This window comes from Eulemur rufifrons, chromosome 8, assembly GCF_041146395.1.
Source record: "Eulemur rufifrons isolate Redbay chromosome 8, OSU_ERuf_1, whole genome shotgun sequence".
Taxonomy (NCBI): Eukaryota; Metazoa; Chordata; class Mammalia; order Primates; family Lemuridae; genus Eulemur; species Eulemur rufifrons.
In genome coordinates, this window is record NC_090990.1 from 90,429,572 (window position 1) to 90,453,454 (window position 23,883).

Genomic DNA, 23,883 nt, shown 5'->3' on the forward strand with positions numbered 1-23,883 from the left:
CCTACAGATATTAAAAAGGACAATAAAGGAATATTATAAACAACTCTGCCTATCATTTGACAACTTAGATGAAATGGCCAAAAAATTCACATTACCAAACTGAGGCAAGCTGAAGTAGAAAATCTGAATGTCTCTAAAAGTATCAGAGGAATGGATTTTGTTGGTTTAAAAAAAACAAAAAACAAAGAAACAAACCAAAATCCCCTCCATACAAAGGAGAGGATGGGAAACAAAACAAAAACTCAAGGCCCAGATGGTTTCTCTGGTGAATTCTGTTAAACTTTTAAAGAAGAAGTCATATTAATCACATACAAATTCATTCATAAAATAGTACTACCCAAGTCATTTCAGTGAGTACATTATCCTGCTACCAAAGCTTGACATAAACATTACAAAAAAAGCAATTAGATAGTGTTGCTTACAACATGCACACAAAAATCTATTACAAAATAGTAATAAATTGAATCCAGCAATATTTAACAAGAGTAGGTTTATCCCAAGAATGCAAAGTAGGAGTAACATTTCAAAAGAAGTTAATGTAATTCACCATGTGAACAGAATAAAGAAGAAAAGCCATGTGGTCATTTTGATAGACACAGAAAAAGAATTACCAAAATTTAATACCTATTTGCTATTAAAACTTTCAGAAAACTAGGAATAGAATAGAAATTCCTCATTCTGATAAAAGGGCATCTGTGAAAACCTACACTTTTCATACTTAATGGTGAAACACCACTTTCCCTTTAAAGTCAGGAATGAGCCAAGTATGTTCAGTCACGCTGCTTTGGTTCAACATTGTACTGGAAGTCCTAACTAGACAAGAAAGACAAAAGGCATGAAAACTTGAAAGAAAGAAGTAAAACTGTTCGTATTTGCATGAATAGTGATTGTTTATGTAGAATATGCTGAGGAACCCATGACAAAACTACTAGAACTAGTGAATTTATTAAGGTCAAAAGATAAAAGGTTAGTATACACAAAAAATGAATATGCCCATATATAAGTAGCAAACAGTTGGAAAATAATTTTTAAAATTCTGTTTACAATAATTTTGACTTATGTCACTTCGAAATAAGTAACAAAAGAAACACAAGGTGTCTACCCTGTTTTCAGGTAGGTGAAAGAAGTTGAAGAAGTTGAAGAATACTAATAAATGGAGATAATAAATAATATTCCCATGGGTGAGAAGACTCAATATTGTTATTAATCTACAGATTCAATATAATATCCATCATAATCCCTTCAGACTGTTGTAGATATTGACAAATCCATGAATTTGTCCTTACAGAGTGTTCATAAGGAGATCCACCCATATGTACTCAAGTGATTTTTGATAGAGGTGCCAAAAGAATTCTATGGGGATAGGAAAGTCTTTCCAACAAATGATGCCAAAACAACTGAATGTGAGAATAAGATTGAATACGAGAAAAAATGAACCTCAACCCCAACCTGACACCTTGTACAAAAATTACTTCAAGATGTGTCACAGATTTGAGTGAAAATTAAAACTCTAAAACTTCTAGAATTAAAATATATTTATGACTTGGACAGAATAAAGTTTCTTAGGACAGAAAAAGAAACAATCATTTAAAAGAAAAGTGGTAATAAGACTTCATCAAAATTAACTTCTATTTAGCAGACTCCATTTAATATTGAAGAGGCAGACAACAGGGAAGAAACATTTACAGTCACACATCTAACAAAAGGACTTATACCCAGAATACATAAGGACCCTTCTGTAGCTCCGTAATAGAAAGCCAAACGACTCTATTTTTTTAAATGGCAAAAAGATTTGAATACAACACTTCACAAATGAAGATATGATTAATAAACATAGATAGTAAACTTTCATATACTTTTGGTACAAGTATAAAGTGGTAAAACTCCTTTGGAAAATGTTGTAACAATTTATTATAAAATAGGTACATATTTATCCTTTGTCACAGAATTATAATCCCAGATATTTATTCAAAGCCTGTGTCCCCAAAGAAGACTTATATGATATTTATAATAGTTTTGTACGTAATAGCCCCAGACTGGAAACAACCCTATTACCCATCAGTAGAACAAATAAAGAAACTGTGGTATTTTTGTACAAGACATTGCTCAACATTAGAAAGAGACTGCTAATACATGAACTGATATGAATGAATCTGAAAAACACTTGCTACTGAAATAAGTCTTGTGCAGAAGAGTACATACTGTAAAATATCCTTTATATGAAATAATACAATAGCCAAAGCTAATCCATGGTGGGGTAAAAAAAGATTTGTTTGCCTCTAGGAGTTACAGGGAAAGGGAAAACTTTGAGGTGCTGGAAGTGTTCTGTATCTTGAGTAGGGATTTGGGTCACACAGTTACGCATTTATCAAAACTATTTGAATGGTAGACTTAAGTTGTATGCATTTCATGGTATGTAAATTTTACCTAAAAGAATAAGTTAACAAATACTGAACTCTAGTTAATGACATACTTTGGGGAAAAGGATACTGATGTCTTCAGCTCAGTTTGAAATGCATAAAAAAGATAAGATGGATTGGTGGATTTATACATAGATCCACCAAATATAGCAGAATACTAACAATTATTTAATATATAATCTAGGTGGTGGAGTTCACTGTTCAATTCTTTTACCTTTGTCTGTGTTTGAAATTTTTCATAAGAAAATGTTAGGAAAAAAACAAGGAAAGAAAAAAGATTCAGGCCGGGTGCGGTGGCTCACTCCTATAATCCTAGCACTCTGAGAGGCCGAGATGAGTGGATCGCTCGAGGTCAGGAGTTCGAGACCAGCGTGAGCAAGAGCGAGACCCCCGTCTCTACTAAAAAAATAGAAAGACATTATCTGGACAACTAAAAATATATATAGAAAAAATTAGCCAGTCATGGTGGCGCATGCCTGTAGTCCCAGCTACTCAGGAGGCTGAGGCAGTAGGATCGCTTGAGCCCAGGAGTTTGAGGTTGCTGTGAGCTAGGCTGACGCCACGGCACTCACTCTAGCCCAGGCAACAAAAGGAGACTCTGTCTCAAAAAAAAAAAAAAAAAGAAAGAAAAAGGATTCAAGAGAAACTGTTAAAAATATTGAAAACAGGCAAAGAAGAACCAACATGTGAATAATAAAACTAAAGAATGGAACAAATATACTGAAAACTATAATTCAAGTAAGTTTTACTGAAATGGAAGAATTGAAACTAAATGTTGAAAGAACACACTACTTACCTGAGAATATCAACCCAGAATGACCAATACCAAATTACTAGACTTTAAAGAAAAAGGAAAAAACTCCATTGAGCGTTAAGGAAAAAAATAAAGCAAGTGACTTAGAAACATAATTAGATTATTAGAAATTTTTATAATATCATTTTATGCTAGAAGAAAGGGAAGTGGTGTATTTTATATACTCAAAGAAAATGTGAGCCAAGGATTTTATAGCCAGGAAGACTTTCAGAGAGTTGGACAAGCTAATGTCACCATACAAGAATTCAAGAACTATGAAGCCCTTCCAAAGGAATCTACTGGAGAAATAAACTCCAAATGACCAAAATCACTAGAGACACATCAGCAAAAGGACGGACCGTAATTTATTTCCTCTTACACAACTAAGACCAAATGAAGGCTGGGAGAGAATATAATGTATAATAGCTATATATTCTGACAATGTAGATAAAGTACAGTTACACAAAATGGTGGAAGGAGGAGTGAGCATATGAAAAATATTTTGTTTTTATTGGTGATGGTAATAGTGATAGTAGAATTCCGAGACTGTTGTGTAATTTGGTATAAGCAAATAAATAATTAGATAATTCTAATTGTATTTAGAAGGATATTCTAATTATATAAATTGAGCCTGGAACATCTTGTTATACCAGACCAGCAAGGGAGCTATTAGACTAGATTCACATGAAAGGGCTTAGGGATCCACTTGAAGAGTTATTTCAGGCCTTCAATAAGGATAATAATTGCAATGGTTTGAAGCCCACCAAATGTATTTAATTCCATGAGTTCATATGATATTTAAAAAACTAATAGGTCAACATGGAAGATGATAGAAAACATTTCTTTAAAAATGTTAGTGAGAAAGAATCAATCACTTATGTTGGCTTTCCCAAACTGGTATGACTGGATCACCAACTAGATGAAGGAAAGCATACCTCTGTGGTAGTATTCCAACTAAATAATAAAAAGGAGTTGATAGAATTAGAATGTTTCTGTGTTAAAACCCTCGATAAAGTAATGGCTCCTAACAACACCAGAAAAGAAACAACCAGACATTATGTGCCTCCTTTTAGAATACAGCATCAGTTACCATATTGTCAAAGAGATCAAACATGAGTCTGATCAAGCCTGTGGATCCAGTTCCCAATTTGCAGGAAAAAAGTGTTTGCACTATGCATTTATTTGTCTGCAAAATCCAGACTGGAAGGAAGCAAAATCATATAATAGGAATAGATATATATATTTGAAGGCATAAAGCTAAACTCTAAAGAAAAAAATAATATAAGTAAAATTGGGCTGGGGTTGGAAGTAAAGTAAGAGCGGGAGTAGAAATAACGTCAATTTCTTCATGACACATAGTTGGGAGTCAAAGCAGAAAGCGTAACAAAGGAATTAGGATAAAATGTACCTGACATACTAATGAATTAACTCACCTTTTAAAAGAAACTGACTTTCAGGACCACAAAGCAAAACAACTGTGTTTTATGTACTGATCATGTACTGATATTATTAACTGGAAAAAGCAAAATATGTATAATATATGTAGTTTGTGTTGAAGTATGTTTGAATTTTGACAGATTTCTGGAAAGTTACAACAAGAAACTGTTAATAATGGTTACTTCCAGGTGGGTGATTGCTGGGTGGGTGACTAATGAATGTATTTTATGTATCTATCCTATATAGATTATCTCCTATCTTTATTTGGTCTGACTTTTCTAAGGCAAGAAAATCAAACTGTATACTATAGGAAATACACTGCTAGACATCAGTTTGTTTAGTCCAACTTTAAGGTGAAATACTAAACAAAATTTAAGGAAATATTTTTAAATAGTAATATCTTTCTGCATGTTGGAAGTGGTAGTGAATATTGCCTTTTTTGGGAATTAGAAAACTATCAATAGTTCTATTATGATTTTTGTATTTTGTACATTCCCCTCTTATTTTTTTAAAGATTTTTGCTTTATGGTCAGACATTGTTAAAAATGAGTGGTTAAAAGTTCCTCTAATTTTCACTTTAATTTACCACATTCTCTAAAATGAACTTTATGTTGTCCTAGAAATTTTTTGGTAAGGGATCATTGGTCTCTTGGTTTGTATTATACTGGTATGGAAGCAAGCCTTTATTTACTGTAATACTTGGGTTGAATGACCCTTAAAGAGTTTGTTTAGCTAAGTTCAAATTAGAACATTGTCCAAGTACCTCTTTACATGTTATATTTCTGTTATTAATGTTCCATGTAATTTCTAATTTTTGTGACAGCTAATTTTTAAAGAGCAGCTTTCACCAAAAAAATTGGGCTTCTTAAATGTGACAGAACTTGTTGGAGCTCTTAGTGACATTCTCCACGTTGAATTCAGGGAAGGAGAACAAGACTTAGTAGTGTTTGATGCTGATATGAAGCCTCTACCACCTGGTGAGTTGAACCATAGTATGACAAATACCTCATTTTTATTTGTCCCTGTAAGAGAAAAAGAAAGCATGGAATAATGCTTAGCCATGAAATGTTTTATATAATGACCTCCTTTCTGGTGGATTTGTTGTAATTAGGTTAATCTGTATTCATAAAAACCATCTGATTTTTTAAAATTACTTTCTTCATTGTCCAGATTTCTGGATAATTCTGAAGGAAATAAACTTTCTAAAATGGTGGTCTGATAGTTCAGTGTTTCTTAACTCAGGCTGTGCATCAAAACCTTTTAGAAATACATGGAGATTCAGAATAAATAGGCGTGTATTGGGCCCCAGCATTCATATTTTTTAAAAATAAACTTTTTATTTTGGGATAATTTTAGGTTTACAGAAAAGTTATAAAGGTAGTAGAGCATTCCCACATATCCCTCATCCAATTTCCTCTAATGTTAACATCTTACATTACCACAATAACATTCGTCAAAACTAAGAAATTAACGTTGGAACATTACTATTAACTAAACTCCAGACTTTATTCTGATTTTACCAGCTTTTCCAAGAATTTCTTTTTCTATTTTTGTTTCTGCCCCAAGATACTACATTGTATTTAGAGCACTTGATTTTTGTTTTTCTTTTGTGGGGCTTAGAGTTTTCTTCTTTTGAAGTTTGTATTAAGATAATTGTATATTCACATACAGTTGTAAGAAATAATACAGAGTGATTCCGTGTACCCTTTATTCAGTTTCCACAAAGGCAACACCGTGCAAAACTATAGTGTAATATGGTACTTGTATTTTTATAGGCTTCTACAAGTGGTTATGATGGACAGCTATTTTTTTTAAAAACATAAATGTCTTTTGTTTTTAACTTTATTTCAGCGTATTACGGGGGTACAAATGTTTAGGTCATGTATATTGCCCTTGCCCCACCCAAGTCAGAGCTTCAAGTGTGTCCATCCCCCAGACGGTGCACACTGCACCAATCAAGTTTGTATATGCCCATCCCCTCTTCTCCCTCCCATCTGCCCAACACCCAGTGAATGTTATTACTATATATGCACTTGAATGTTGATCAGTTTTCTGATTATTAAAATAACTCATGTTCATTCTGAAAATATGTAAACAGCACAGATGAGTAGAAAGTGAACATTTCCCATCATTTTACCCCCCACCCCCAAAACAATGCTCCTAGAATGTTTATGTAGCCTGCCAGACTTTTTTCAATGTATATAAAAGACATGGCTCAATTTTCTTTTTAAATCACAAAAGCAGTATATGCCATTTAAACAATTCCAACAATACGGAGGTAACTAGCATTAATAGTTTTAATGGACCTCTTGTGCATATAATATAGTTAATCATCACATGTATAATTTTTCCTACAAAAAACAGTAGTATATAAATATAGATGCTCCTCAACTTACAATGGGTTTATATCCCAATAAACTGATTGAAAGTAGAAAATGCATTTAATACACTTAACAGAACATCATAGCTTGGCCTAACCTACCGTAAAAGTGTTCAGAACACACACGTTAGCCTGCAGTTGGGCAAAAGCATCTAACGCAAAGCCTATTTTATAATAAATTGTTGACTAGCTCATGTAATTTATTGAATCTTGTAATGAAAGTGAAAAACTGAATGGTTGTGTTGGTACTTGAAGTGTGGTTTCCATGGAATGCAGATCACTTTCACACCTACAGTAAGTCAGACTATCTTAAGTCAGGGATGTCTGTATTGTGTACATCCATGTTTTTATACTTCATATATTGTGGATATTTTTCCATATTAGTATGTACAAGTTTATTTCATATTTTAAACTGCATATAATTTCCTGTAATTATAATTTAGTTTGATAAATATTTTTAGATAAATAAGGGAACATTTAGATTAATTCCAGTTTTCGTCATTATAAAAAATACAGTGATAAATATTTCTGTGCCTACATCTTTGTGTACATATGACTTTGTTTCTTTAGGAGCCACTATGGTTGTAGGTCTATTTAGAGTCTGTCCTCTACGGACTCTACAAGAGGACATCCTCTTGTAGTTATCTTACACGTGTAAATTTGAACAAAATGTGATTGATTTGGGAATTCCCTGAAAATTAAGGAATCATTTCATGGAATATTAAGTAGTCATGTACATTTTATGTTAAGCAAAATGAATGTTCACTGCTTAATTTGAACAAGAAATAAACTGAAATCATGATACTGAAAAAGTAAAAGCCTTTTACCAAAGTTTAAGAAGGCTTACCAGACCGCAAGCCCTCCTCTTCCTACCACAAATAATTTAGGGTTTGTTTCTATCTAGGACTTCCCTTATCTCTCTCCACACTGAAAGGTCTGCAGGAATAGGTTCATTATCTCTCATTTGTCATTGTCTCCCCAGTGCCTGGCATAAAGAATGTGCTTAGTAACATTTGAACAATTATTTTAACAAATATGTATAGGCTATTCTATTGGACATTTCAGATGGAGCTGTTTCATCAGTCAGAAATTTGTGTTTAGTTCAATCAGATAAGAAAATAGAAGCCAAAGCTTATGTATCCAGTCCCCCTAGAAATTCACTGTCTACTGCTGCTATCAAGGAGACTTCATGGGATTTCCCTTCAAAAAACCATAAAGAGCCACAACAGAAGATTGGCAAGAAGCCTAATCTGGTGGTGAAGCCTTTACAGCTGGTGAGTGAAGTTTAAAGACTTTCTGCACTGGAGATTCAGCATTATGGAAAGTAATTGAATGAATATTTCCTTAAACCAAAATTCCTTTTAGAAAAGTTTTATTTCTAGATTTTTCATTTCTTGGAAGACACCAGATCTTTGAAGTTACCTTATATAGCATTTGTTCTAATTTTCAATATTTTATGTAACTAGCTTTTTCCCTCAAGGCTCATTTTTAAGTTTTCAGATGGTTTTGAGGTTTGATAGTTCTCTCATGATGACATTGCTGATTCTCTATCCATGTGTTTCAAAGTGTAGTCTTGAAAATGCTCAGGGGCTTTAGAGGGAAGAATTGAGGATCTCTGTTTTGGCTCTGTGCCTCAACAACTGTGGCAAATTGCCTCTACACCCATCCTCAAGTATAGGGTGCTTTTAGTTTTTTCTCTTTTATTATATCTTCACACATAATTCTCCCTTTTTGTGTTCTCATCTCTTCATTACTTATTTTGCTGTTACCAAGGAATCAATTGCTTATTCCTCTTTCTTTCTACTCTCTATACCTGGCTTCTTTTTTGGAAGGAAAAAATTTTGTTTGGAGAGCCTGCTATATTTTCTGGAGGACAATAGGAACGCCTAGGGGCAAATAATATATTTTAGAATGAGAATATTTGAGAAACCCTATTTTTGGTAGGAATACTAATCTGAAATTTAACCTGTTCCTTAAAGTTACCTTTGGCAGTTGATATGGTTGGATAGGATGAGAATCTACCTTAGTTCAACCTGAATATATATTTTTTTATTTCAGGTTATTATGGGGATACAAAAGTTTAGGTTATGTATATTATTGCCCGTACCCCCTTACTCCCCCGCCGAGTCAGAGCTTCAAGTGTGTCCATTCCCCAGACAGTGTGCATCGCACTCATTATGTAGGTATACACCCATCCCCTCCCCCCCACATCTGCCCAGTATCATATTTTCAATTTTGTATAGTGCAGTTTCAGTAAACTGTAAAAAGTAACATATTTTTAAACTCTTTACCTAATATCACAAGGCAGTAGTTTTCTTATTTTAACATAGGTAAGAGTCACTTGGGGAATTTTTTTTAAATGCATAATTGTGGGCCCCATTTTCAAGTATTCTGAATCACTAAGTCTGAATCACTAGAGCCCAAGAATCTGTGTTTTATAATTTTCCAGGTGATTCTGATACAGATGATTCATGAAATATACTTTGAGAAACATTGTCATAGGGTTTGAAATGTTTCCCAGAGATTTATGATGGTTTCTTTGATTTTTTTTTTTTTTAACTTGTAGCAACTAGAGATAAACAAATCACAGCTCAACCTACCGATGGCAAACCCTGATATCCCGCCAGATGCTGTACGGGACAAGAAATTATGCAGACTCCCACCGTTAGATACCAGTACCCTTGTAGGGGTCTTTGTGGAGTATATCATCTCTCCTAGTCAATTCTACATCCGTATCTATAGCAGGGATTCATCAGAGTTACTCGAAGACATGATGATTGAAATGCGGTAGGAGTCTATTTTTCATGTATTTTTCACTCTTAATCAGCAGTTCTTAGACATTTGGTCTTAGGACTCTTAAAAAGTTAGGAACACACTGGGTGCATTGCTTTATGCCTATAATCCTACCACTTTGAGAGGCCAAGGTGGAAGGATCACTTGAAGCCAGGAGTTCAAGGCTAGCATGAGCGACATAGTGAGACCCCCATCTCTACAAAAAGTAGAAAAATCAGCCAGGCCTGGTGATGCACACCTGTAGTCCTAGCTACTAGAGAGGCTGAGGCAGGAGGATCGCTTGAACCCAGGAGTTTAAGGTTGCAGTGAGCCATGATGACACCATTTCACTCTTGCCTGGGCAACAAGAGTGAGACCCTATCTCAAAAAAAGAAAAATTAGGGACCCCAGAGAACCTTTGTTTATCAGTATTTATATAGAAATTAAAACTGCAAACTTTAAAAACCCATGTGTAATATGAATAACATTTTATTAACCATTTTCCAAAAAAATTTAGAGTTACATTGTTTTATATTTTAACAGATCTCTTTAATATCTGGCTTAATAGAAGAAGTTGGATTTTAAGATTTGTTTCTGCATTTAATGTGTTGGTGTTGAGCTATGTTGTTTTGGTTGAAGGATATGAAAACATCTGGCCTCACACTGATATGTAGTTTGGGAAAAAGTATTTTAATAGCCTTTTTAGAAAATTATGGATATTCATTTTTGATATTCTGCCAAAACTTGACAAATGGTAGTTTCCTAAAGATTAGTTGCAATGTGAAATTTGAACTTTTTATACTCTGTTATATTGAAATCCATTGGTCTACTTTGCACTTTGAATGGATTAAGACTGGTTATGTAATTGTAGACCCTGGTGCCAAATTAAAATGCAGGGCTCCTTGTTTAAAAATTAAGAATTTCACGATAGCAATAGCAGAGCATTAAAGCAAGCATAGGGCTCTTCTAAGCATAGACTCAAATGAAAACAGCCCTGAATGGATCTTTTACCTACATATAACTTTATAACATCACGTATTGGTGATTTCGAAAATACCTAGTTCACTGAGTTATGCAGATCTTCCAAATGTTGACACATTTCATCATGCAATATTTTTTAAAAATCACATTCATTAATATTACCACTGATCTCAGAGAAGTATTAAGTATTGGAAAGCTGTCAGGCTCATGGTAGTAGATGCAGCATTTCCCAAATCCTAACTTCTATTTGAAAGTTTGAATTTTATCATTGATAACATTTACTGTAAGTTATTTTCCTTGAAATGATAGGCTCACTTCATTTTTGAAAAAATGTGTGTCAGATATCTGAGTCTGAATAAACATAGTTTGCTAGTGGTTCTTTCAAGCCAAGATGATATACGGTGAAAAAAAAACGGCTAGTTCATCTTCTAAGTAAAAATCATGTTCTATAAAAAAAGCAGCTAGTTTAGTTCACAACTCACACATTTTTCCTTGAAATAACTTGGGAAGTGCTTTATGTATAATTCTGCTTCTTATCACAGAGTATTGAAAAGACTATCACTCAGTAGTTGACATTTAATAACCTTAATAAATGTTACTGCTTTATTAAGGATATTTTTAAGTGAAACTGGCTGCTTTTTTCTTTTTTAATGTAAATGCATGGCAGTGACAAATGCATGACTACAAATAAGTGAAGTTTGGTACCATTGCTTTGATTTAGCTAACACACCTGGAGATTTACTCACTGTTGCTTTTATCCCAGCAATGCAATTATCAACACAGTGAAAAGGGCAAATACTTTAGTATTTATTATGGAAATAGTTTTAATCTTGTGGATGTGCTGAAAGGGTATCAGAATCCAGGGGTTCATGGACTATACTTTGAGAACTACAGCACTAAATTATCTCTTTCTCTCCTAAAAACTGTGTCCTTTGTTAGGAAACAACATGTTAAATGTGGACATTTTCAATCACTTTAGATTTACTCATGAACAGCAATGTCTGGTTTTTATATTGGTGTCACATATAAGAATGATTTATTTCATTTTTTTATCTCCAAAAATATTCCTTGGTTTTTTTGTTTTTTTTTTTTTACCCCATTACATACTCATCTCCTACCCCAGAACACCTAATATATTAAGTCACATAATCATTTAGTAAAAATATTATCATATATTCCATTCTAGTATGCCTATGAGATTTTTGTATGTGTTTTAAAGCACACTCACTGGCTCTATGACCTTGAAGTTACTTTAGTTCTCTGGGCCTAGTCTTCTTATCTTCAAAGTGGGATAATACAATAACAGTACCTACTTTAGAACTGTGAAAATTAAAGTACTTACAGTCTAGCTCAAATGTTGGCTGCTGTTGCTATTAATACTGTAACTGCCATGTGTTTGGTGTTGGGATGCTGAGGCACTAGCACTATAAGGATAAGTAAGGCACGGCCTTTGCCTTTGTGAACACCATGACTAGCTTGGGGGAAGGTAGAGGATAAGTGGGATATTGTGGAAGGAAGTGGGTCTGTCTAAGGTTGAGGAAAGCTTCACAGAGGAGATAATTGAGCTGGGCCTTCAAAACAAGTTAGAATTTGCCAGTCAAGGTGTGAGTAGGTATAGTCAGGTCCTGTCACTAACACCAAGGCCAACATTAACAAAGGAGTGAGTAGTCTGCTCTGGGAACAATAAATTGGAAAGTGAAGTTAGCACTAGGTAAGGTTGGGAGGCAATGACTGAAAGTGAAACTGGAAGACTAGGGAAGAGCCAGATTCTGAGTACCAGGGGAAGGAGTTTTAACTTATTCTGTAGACAGTGAGAAACCACTGAAGGTTTTCAGAAAGGAAGGATATCAACAATTTGTATTTTAGAAAGATAATTCTACTTGTAGTATAGAACTGTGGTCCCCAACGCCCAGGCTGCGGACCAGTACAGTCCGTGGCCTGTTAGGAACTGGGCCACACTGCAGGAGGTGAGCAGCAGTCGAGTGAGGGAAGCTTCATCTGTATTTACAGCCTCTCCCCATAGCTTGTATCACCACATGAGCTCCGCTCCTGTCAGATCAGCGGTGGGATTAGATTCTCATAGGAACTTGAACCCTACTGAAAACTGTACATGCCGGGGATCTAGGTTGTGCTGCTTATGAGAATCTAACGCCTGATGACCTGAGGTGGAGCTGAGGCAGTGATGCTAGCGCTGGGGAGTGGCTGCAAATACAGATTATCATTGGCAGAGAGGTTTGACTGCACAATATATGTAATGTGCTTGAGTCATCCCTAAACCATCCCCCTGCCCCCAGTCCGTGGAAAAATCGTCTTCCAGGTCCCTGCTGACAAAAAGGTTGGGGACCACTGGTACAGAAAATGGATGGAGTGAAGGGAAGACGATCCATTAATAGGCTAGTCTTGGTGAGAGTGAGAGTAGAAAGGAAGAGATAAATTGGAGAGAAGTTAGGAAAGTGAAATTGTCAGGTGATAAGAATGGAGTTGAGACGAGTAAGGCAGAGGAGGAGACTATAAAAACTGTTGGCTTTAGAGATTGGGTAGGTTTGAGCTGGGGTGAGAAGTTAGAAGTTTGCACATCATGCCTCTAAGGAGACTGTGAGGTAGTCAATTGGCAATGTTGAATAAACAATATTAGTTTGGATTAGGTTTAGCCACTGTTACAAAGACATACTGTAGTAGCATAAAGAAGATAAAAGTTTATTTCTTCTTACCATAATAGCCCAGGTATAAGCAATACAGGCTTATATAGCAGCTCCGTCCCTGTTAGAGATGCAGATGTTCCCTAATCTTGCTGCCCCAAATAATGTGCTGTCCCTATCCCCGTGGTCTTGGAGGTGACTCACCACCACATTCTTCCACTAGGAAGGGGAAAAAGAAGTGTGTGTTGGTAGATATGCCTTTTTTAAAGACACAAGCTGGAATTTTCACACTTTTTAGGACATGGTGGTAAAATACACATTAAAGTTACCATTTCACAATTAGACTTTATTTTTTCTCATATGCTATTGGCCAGAACTTAGTATTCATGTAGCTATACCTAGATGCAAGGGAGCCTGGTAAATCTGAATGGCCATAGACCCCATTAAAATTTAGGCATTCTATTATAATGGGAAAAGAAAAGAGGAGAATGGGTTTTAAGGGACAACTAGCATGTCTTCCATATAGTTGGAAATACAGTTTTGAAGCTGGAAGAGGGATGCAAGGTCTTCTAGAGATAATACTGGGAATCATGACGTTTTCAGTAGTGGTATAAGACGTGAAAGTAGATAAGACAGTGTCCAGGAAGAATAATAATAAATAGCTAATACTAGCTATTAATGTTTACTACATTTGTACACTATCCTAAATATTTTAACTGGGGTTTTATTCCATCTTCAACAAGGAAACTGAAGCACAGAAAGATAAAGTCACACAGCTAGTAAATGATGGAGTCAGAATTTGAACCCAGATTACTGTTTCTTGAGCTCTTATTGTTAATACTTCCTAAAGATAGGATCCTAGTGACCCTAAACTTTTCAAGCAACACAGAGCCAATAAAGAAATAATCATTGACAAGGAAGGAGTAGGAGAAAATTATCTTAGAAACTAAATAGGGCCGGGCGTGGTGGCTCACGCCTGTAATCCTAGCACTCTGGGAGGCCGAGGTGGGCGGATCGTTTGAGCTCAGGAGTTCGAGACCAGCCTGAGCAAGAGCGAGACCCCACCTCTACTAAAAATAGAAAGAAATTATATGGACAGCTAAAAATATATAGAAAAAATTAGCCGGGCATGGTGGCGCATGCCTGTAGTCCCAGCTACTCGGGAGGCTGAGACAGGAGGATCGCTTGAGCTCAGGAGTTTGAGGTTGCTGTGAGCTAGGCTGACGCCACGGCACTCACTCTAGCCTGGGCAACAAAGTGAGACTCTGTCTCAAAAAAAAAAAAAGAAACTAAATAGGAAAGAGTTTGAAAGAAGATAGTGTAATGCTGCAGAGATCAAGTGTATTGAAGGCAGAGGAGAGAGGCCATTAGATTTGGGAATTAATGGGTCATTGATGTCTTAAAACTAATCCATTTTAGGAGTGCTGGGGAATGAAGTCAGATTACATTCTATTCAGCAGACAATGTGAGATAAGAAAACGAGGATATAAATTTTTCTTTGAAGAAGTTTGTTAGTGAAGAGAAGGGACTTGGATAAGAAAACAGAAAACAATTGACGTTAATAAGCATTAGCTGATTGAAAAAGGCAAGATTTTGTCTTTGCAGTTTGCCAAGACTTTCCAGCTCTTACTACATCAATAAAAATGATCTTTAATTTTTTCTTCCCCTATGGGTTTCTCTGTATTATGAAACTCCACAGGCGCTGTTATTCTAATCAGCTGGTTTCTGATCGCTATGTCATGCCCGAATATTTTATCCAACCCGGACATCTCTGTTGTGTAAGGATTTCGGAGGATAAGTGGTGGTATCGGGTCATTATCCATCGAGTCCTTGGGAAGCAGGAAGTTGAAGTGTTCTACCCAGATTTTGGAAATATTGGAACCGTTCAGAAGTCCTCTCTGAGGTTCCTCAAGTGAGTTGAATATAATAAGAACAATGGACTAATTAAATTTTAATCACAGTGTTGAAGCTCTGTGAGGTGGTGATCTCTCTTCATTTTCTTTTGCCTTCCTCCCCCCCTCCATCCTTCCCTCCTTTCCATCCCTCTTCTCATAGTGCACATTTGATAACTGGTTATTTAGTTTTGCAGTTGGATTATAATCTCTTGTGTCATCTTTCACATAACTGTGAATTTCAGTGGACTACGAGACTAAATTTCAGTGTCTTATGAAGAAAATGATTCTTTGGCTCATGCTAAGAGGTGCATTTAATATAGCAGGAAGGTTGAACTGATAATTGCATGGTTCTCAAAAACCATTATGTTTCATAGTTTTATTTCTTAGACTGATTTAAAGTATAAGACATTAATTTTAAATTTGATGAATAAAATACTCTGAAATTGTATGAATAAATAAAATCAAGAAATGGATTAGACATCCCACAAAATGTAGTTTTTAAAATATGAAATATTTATATATTTGGTTCTCTATTGCAGGTGCTGCTACACAAAGCTTCCAGCTCAGGCCATCCCTTGTTCTTTGGCTTGGGTGAGACCAGTAGAGGTATGTTTGCTTGTTTTCCACTTAATCAGCAAACATTTGAGGCCTTAATAGGTATCAAGAACAGTTTTGGGTTTTCAGGATACAAAAATATAACGTGGAACTAGTCCTCAAAGAAATCATATGGAAGATCAACACATAGAAACAAACTGTATTGTGTCAAATTTGCTATAATAGAGGTTTTTCCTGTGTGTGGTAGAAGTACAAAAGGAAGACTACTTGTCTATATCCAAGGTAATCTAGGGAGGGCTTCATAATAGCAGTGCAATCTGAGAGGAACTTTGGAGGAAGATTAGGAATATAAATGGACCAAGAGAAGGAAAGGCATTTTAGGCAAAGAAAGAGTAGCATGAAACATCTCAAACTTGAAAAATTTTAAGTAGTTATACAGCTACAGAATATAGGATGAGCTGGAGTGGGTGCATGGCAAATAATGTCAAAGAAACAGGCAGCAACCTAATGTGGAGACCCACAGTCCAGAAGTCTGAACATTGTCCCTTAGGGTTCTGGGGAGCAACTACAAGGTGTAAATAGGAACTACCACAGTCATGTGTGTGTGTTTAAGAGAGTTCTCTAGTAATATTGTGGGAGAGGTTTGGAGTGGCACAGAGCAGGAGGCATTTTCATTCACATAGGTACGTTTGTTATGTAGTTATACACCTAACTTTATATTTTTCCTTCAGAACTCTTAATAACACATACCTACACATTCATTACAACATATTTGTCTTTTTAATGTAAACAACTTATCATTTGCTTACATGTAAGTGGATTATTACTTTTAAAATGTTTTTATCTGAAAACGATAGTAAAGAGGACAGGAAAAAAAAGTTACCAATAATCCTACCACTCCAACATATCCAGTTTAGAAATTTGTTCTGTATTTCTTCTAGTTTATTTTTATTGGATATTGGTAGTAAGGGGTTTTAATAGGATTTTCAGGGTTACATAAAATAGTAATCAGAGTGTATTATTTTGTATTCTGCTTTTTCACTTAGCATTATACCATAAATACTTTTTTTCCCCATCTTATTTCAAAGTATTAAGGGGGTACAAATGTTTTTGTTACATGAACAGCTTTTATAATGCTTTAGTTAGGACTGTAAGTGTGCCCATCACCCGAATAGTGTTCCTTGTACCTGTTAGGTAGGTTTTTACCTCTTCCCTCCTCCCCGCTTCTTGATTTCCAATGATTTTTACTTCTTTCTGTGCCCATGTGTGCCCATCAATTAGTTCCAAAATATTAGAGTACATGTGGTATTTGTTTTTCCATCGTTGAGACACTTCGCTTAGGATAATGGTCTCCAGTTCCATCCAAAATGCTGCAAAAGACATTAATTCATTTTTTATGTCTGAATAGTACTCCATGGTGTGTGGGGGTGTGTGTGTGTGTGTGTGTGTACACATATACCACATTTAGTTAATCCACTCATGCATTGATGGGCACTTGGGTTGATTCCACATCTTTGCAATTGTGAATTGTGCTGCTATAAACATTCCAGTGCAGTGTCTTTTTGATAAAATGACTTATTTTCCTTTGGGTGGGTATCTAGTTGCAGGATCAAATGGTAGGTATACTTTTAGTTCTTTGAGAAATCTCCATACTGTTTTCCATAGAGGTTGTACTAATTTGGAGTCCCATCAACAGTGTGTAAGCTTTCATTTCTCTGTGCATCCATGCTGGCATCTGTTGTTTTTGGACTTTCTAATAAAAGCCATTCTAACAGGGGTAAGGTGATATTTCATTGTGGTTTTAATTTGCATTTCCCTGATGATTAGTGATGTTGAGCAATTTTTCATATGGTTGTTGGCCATTTGTCTATCTTCTTTTGAAAAGTTTCTGTTTGTGTTTTTTGCCCACTTTTTAATGGGGTTGGTTGTTTTTTTTCTTGCTGATTTGTTTGAGTTCTTTGTAGATTCTGGATATCAGCCCTTTATCAGATGTATAGTTTGCAAATATTTTCTCCCATTTTGTAGGTTGTCTGCTTGCTTTGTTGATTATTTCCTTTGCTGTGCAGAAGCTTTTTAAAAAAAATTAATCAAGTCCCATTTATTTATTTGTGTTATTGCTGTAATTGCCTTTGGGGTCTTAATCACAAATTCTTTCCCTAAGCCGGTATCTAAAAGAGTTTTTCCTACATTTTCTTCTAGGTTTCATACCTTACATTTAAGTCTGTTATCCATTTTGAATTAATTTTTGCAAGTAGTGAAAGATAGGGGTCCTGTTTCATTACCTTGCCTGTGGCTATCCAATGTTCCCAGCACCATTTATTGAATAGGGCTTCTTTTCTCCAGTGTATGTTGTTGCCTGCTTTGTGAAAGATAACTTCATTGTACCTAGATGGTTTTATATATGGATTCTCTATTCTGTTCCATTGGTCTCTGTCTCTATTTTTGTACCAATCCATGCTGTTTCGGTTACTATAGCCTTGTAGTACAGTTTGAAGTCTGGTAATGTGATGCCTCCAGGTTTGTTCTTTTTTCCTAACATTACTTTAGCTATTTGGACTCATTTTTGGTTCCAAACAAAGTATAGAATTATTTTTTCTAGATCTGTGAAATATGGCATTGGTATTTTGATGGGAATTATGTTGAATTGATGAGTCACTTTGGGCAGTAGGTATATTTTAACAATGTTGATTCTACTAATCCATGAGCATAACATGTTTTCCATTTGTTTGTGTCATCTGCAATTTCTTTTTCTTTCTTTTTATTTTTTATTTCAGCATACGACAGGGGTACAAATGTTTAGCTTACATATATTGCTTTTGCCCTGCCCCAGTCAGAGCTTCAAGCATGTCCATCCCCCAAACAGTGTACACTACACCCATTAAGTGTGAAGATATCCATCCCCTCTTCCCCCCAACATGCCTGATACCCAATGAATGTTACTACTATATATGCACATAAGTGTTGATCAATTAATACCAATTTGATGGTGAGTACATGTAGTACTTCTATTTCCATTTTTGTGATACTTCACTTAGTAGAATGGGCTCCTGCTCTATCCAGGATAATGTAAGAGGTGCTCTCTCACCATTGTTTTTTGTGGCTGAATAGAACTCCGTGGTATACATATACCACATCTTATTAATCCACTCATGTATTGATGGGCACTTGGGTTCTTTCCATATCTTTGCAATTGTGAATTGTGCTGCTATAAACAGTCTAGTGCAGATGTCTTTTTTGTGGAATTTCTTTTTTCCTTTGGGTAAATACCCAGTAGTGGGATTGCTGGATCAAATGGTAGCTCTTCGAGGTATCTCCATATAACTTTCCATGGAGGTTGTACTAGTTTGTAGTCCTACCAGCAGTGTATGAGTGTTCCTATCTCTCTGCACCCACGCCAACATTTATTGTTTTGGGACTTTCTGATAAAAGACATTCTCACTGGAGTTAAGTGATATCTCATTGTGGTTTTTGATTTGCATTTCCCTCATGATTAGAGATATTGACCACTTTTTCATGTTTCTTGTCCATTAGTCTGCTTTTGAAAAGTTTCTGTTCATGTCCTTTGCCCACTTTTTAATGGGATTGTTTGATTTTTTCTTCCTGATTTTTTTTGAGTTCTATATAGATTCTAGTTATCAGCTCTTTGTCAGATGTGTAGCATGCAAATATTGGATGTGTAGCATGCAAATATTTTCTCCCATTCTGTAGGTTGTCTGTTTGCTCTCATGACAGTTTCCTTGGCTATGCAGAGGCTTTTTAATTTGATCAGGTCACATTTATTTATTTTTGTTGTAGCTGTGATTGCCTTTGGGGTCTTCTTCAAAAATTCGTTCCCTAGGCCAATGTCTATAAGAGTTTTTTTTAACATTTTCTTCTAGAATTCTTACAGCCTGATGCCTTAGGTTTAAGTCTGTTATCCACCATGAGTTGATTTTTGTGAGAGGTGCAGATCCTGTTTCAATCTTCTACATGTGGCTATCCAGTTTTCCCAGCACCATTTATTGAATAAGGATTCTTGTCCCCAGTGTATGTTTTTGTCTGCTGTGTCAAAGATTAGCTGGCTATATGAGGATGGTTTTATTTCTGGGTTCTCAGTTCTATTCCATTGGCCTGAGTCTCTGTTCTTGTGCCAGTACCATGCTGCTTTAGTTACTGTAGTCTGGTAGTATAGCTTGAACTCTAGTAAACTGATGCCTCCCAATTTATTCTTTTTGCTTAAGATTGCTTTTGCTATACTGGGTCTTTTCTGCTTCCATATGAAACATAGAATTATTTTTTCTATATCTGTGAAAAATGATGTTCATATTTTAATAGACATTGCACTGAATCTGTAGATCACTTTGAGTAGTACAGACATTTTAACAATATTGATTCTGCCAATCGATGAACATGGTATGGTTTTCCACCTGTTTAGATCTTCTCCTATTTCCTCCCTTAGTGTTTTTTTTTAATTCACCCTGTAGAGATCTTTCATCTCCTTAGTTAAATGTATTCCTAGGTATTTTATTTTCTTTGTTGCTGTTGTGAAATGTATTGAGTCTTTGATCAGAAACTTTTCAAAAGAAGATAGACTAATAGCCAAGAAACATATGAAACAATGTTCAACATCTCAAATCATCAGGGGAATGCAAATCAAAACCACAGTGAGGCCACGGCACTCTAGCCCAGGCAAGAGAGTGAGACTCTGTCTCAAAAAACAAACAACACAGTGAGATATCACTTAACTCCAATGAGAATGGCTTTTATTAAAAAGTCCCAAAACAACAAATGCTGGTGTAGATGCAAAGAGATAGGAACACTTGTACATGGTTGGTGGGAATGGCAAACTGGTACAACCTCTGTGGAAAGTAGTGTGGAAATACCTCAAAGAACTAAAAGTAGAACTACCATTGGATCCAGCAATCCCACTACTGGGTATTTACCCAAAGGGAAAAAAGACATTCTGTTAAAAAAGACATCTGCACTTTAATGTTTACAGCAGCATAATACACAATTGCAAAGATATGGAAACAACCCAAGTGCCCATGAGTGAATTAATAAAATGTGGTATATGTATATCATGGAGTACTAACTACTCAGCCATAAAACAAAAAAATGGTGAACTACTATCTCGTGTATTAACCTGAGTGGAACTAGAGTCCATTCCTCTAAGTGAAGTATCACAAGAATGGAAAAACAAACACCACATGTACTCATCATTAAATTGGGACTAATTGATCAACACTTATGTGCACATATGGAAATAACATTCATCAGGAACCAAGCAGATGGGAGCAGGGAGGAGGGGATGGGTAAATTCACACCTAATGGGTACAGTGTACACTATCTGGGGGATGGGCACATTATAACTTTGACCCAAATGGTACAAAAGCCATTTATCTAACCAAAATGTTTGTACCCCTGTAATATTCTGAAATAATAAAAAGAATGGTTGAATAACATAGACTGAGGTTGCCTACCTCCAGAGAGGATTTACATTTGCTTCTGCCAGGTGCCTAGGAATACTGGCACTATATTATAGTATAGTCTGGAACTATATTAATTTAAATTAACAGCTTGAGGATTTGTGGAACACCCTGGTGATGTGAAAATTGAGCTGCAAATCCATATGAGGGCTAGTTTATTTCTTTTCTCTCTTACCCTGAAAGTGTAGCCCCATAGGGACTCAGCTTGATATGAAGGAAAGTTCTCATTTAAACTCCCTACCATGGATGGACCCTGGCTTTGATATCCACCCCTTTGACCTGTTAGACTGTCAGAACCAAAGTTCAGATTTGCCTGGATTATCAGATACCCTTAAAGCAAAAGTAGTTCCCACTTTCCCTTCAATTTTGGCCTGATAATTTGTTACTAGCTTATCAGTTATGTGATGCTTTTTGGACATATTTTAAAAAGTATTTTACTAGAATTTTTGGTTGTTTTCTCTGGGAGGAGTGGTCTAATAACCTAACTCACCATTTCTGAAAATGAAGGTTTCTCATCATGTAATTACATTTTTTTCCATGATCACATTTTCATCATTTTTCCTTTATTTTCACTTTTCTCATCCCCAAATCATAAATATCTTCCTATATGTTATTCTATTACTGTTTCATTTTTCTACTTAAATGTCTAGTTCATCAGAATTCATTTTGTATGTGGCTACTGTAATGCATGTTTAAATCTGTCACCTGAAATCTACTATCTTGATTATATTTCAGGAACACTGGACATGCAGAGCTATTTTGCAGTTCCAGAAGTTGTGTGGTTTGAAGCCTTTAGTAGGGGTAGTGGATGAATATGTAGATGGAATCCTTAACATTTTTCTGTGTGATACATCCTCAAATGAAGACATCTATTTCCATCATGTCTTGAGAACAGAGGGTCATGCTATTGTTTGCCGAGAAAATGTCCCTTCTAAGGTAGAGCAGTCTGGATGTTTTTGGTAATGTATTTTGCTTAATCTCAATATTTCCAGGTACAAGAGAATTTAATTCAGAAGGTTATTTGGTTTATTCTTTAATCTTAAAGATACCCATGAGATTCCTGTCTTCTTAATGCAGAGCATTCTCTTAATTTTCAGAGGAACACAAAAAAACTACATTTGGCTAAAGTGTCCTTTAGAATGTGAATACTTTTATTTCAAAAGTATTCTCTTACCCCAAAGTATTTAGTTATCTTGTCCTAGAGAAGAACAACATTATTATTTGCAATTATTGGTAGTGATAGCTACATCACTGTTAATGTTGATATTTTTGTAACTATCAAAAATTGTCATTATGGAGAAACTTTTTAACTATTAAATTTGGAAGATAATATACTTCCACAGCATTTGAAAATTATTAACTGCTAACCTTTTCACCTTTTCTCTCTTGATCATGTAAAAGTAAACCCTTTCTTCTCTTGTTTTAATCCTAGGGTTTCAGAGAACTCAACCCTTTAGCTTTATACACTACATCCAGTGGAGGGCCAGAGGACATTGTTTTGACGGAACTGGGTTATCCTTCCCAACACCACTATTTTAATGAAGACCGAAAGATAAGTCCACAATCAAAAGAGAGTGAGTTACATACCTTGGTAAGAGGTTTTTGCAGATACTGTAATTCTTTTTATTACTATGATCCTTATTTTATAGATGAAGAAACTGAGGCTTTTAAAACTTAAGAGAGGTTCAGAATTTTGCTCAATGATCTTAAAAATTACTTTGTCTCATTTGCCAGTCATGCTTCCTCCTGAATCATTTCTTTCTTATGCTAAATTCCATTGCAGTGTTTGTGCAGTTGTGACTTCCCCTACACTCAATCTGAATGCTGTTCTTCTTCCCTCTACACACGCAGGTTCTTCAAGTGTTGTCATTTGTTACATTCTTTACAAACATTTGTCAACTCCCCCCTTACAGTAATAATATTATTGTATAATATTACATATTATTCCAGCCCACAATAATAATAATGTTATTTGTTGAACTTATACTACATGGCAGGCACTGTTGAAAAGCAGTGACATGTATTAGCTAATTTAATCTTTACAACACGTTACCAGTTTGGTACTTTCATATCATCATTATAAATATAGGTTGAGCATCCTTAATCCAGAATTCCAAAATGCTCCGAAATCCAAAACTTTTTGAGGTGCCAGCATACACCACAATTGGAAAATTCCACACCTGACCTCAAATGATGGATCACAGTCAAAATGCAGTCAGAACTTTGTTTCATGCACAAAATTATTTAAAATATTGTATAAAGTTGCCTTCAAGCTATATGTCTAAGGTATATAGGAAATGTAAATGAAAAGTTATTTGAACCTTTCCCATCCCTAAGATATCTCATTATGTATGTGTAAATACTCCAAAATCCAAAAAAATCCAAAATTCAAAACACTTCAGGTCCCAAGCATTTTGGATAAAGGATACTTAAACTCTATAAAAGGCATCTGAAGCATATCGTAAGAACTTAATGTGTCTTGAACAAATAAAAATGTCCTCTGAGATTACATTCCTCATGACAACTGGTACTGGGATAACAGTATA

At 35.4% G+C, this 23,883-nt stretch overlaps 1 protein-coding gene across 3 annotated transcripts in view; it reads left to right on the plus strand.

The window, feature by feature from the left end:
• The window catches only part of TDRD5 (tudor domain containing 5), an 86,009-nt gene that overhangs the window by 28,875 nt on the left and 33,251 nt on the right, over positions 1-23,883 (plus strand). For all 3 annotated transcript variants that reach the window (XM_069478403.1, XM_069478402.1, XM_069478404.1), the window contains 7 exons: positions 5,474-5,627; positions 8,132-8,304; positions 9,597-9,817; positions 15,122-15,334; positions 15,857-15,923; positions 22,073-22,273; positions 22,770-22,928. In XM_069478403.1, coding sequence (XP_069334504.1) covers positions 5,474-5,627; positions 8,132-8,304; positions 9,597-9,817; positions 15,122-15,334; positions 15,857-15,923; positions 22,073-22,273; positions 22,770-22,928 — 1,188 coding nt within the window. The remainder of the gene's footprint in view (positions 1-5,473; positions 5,628-8,131; positions 8,305-9,596; positions 9,818-15,121; positions 15,335-15,856; positions 15,924-22,072; positions 22,274-22,769; positions 22,929-23,883) is intronic.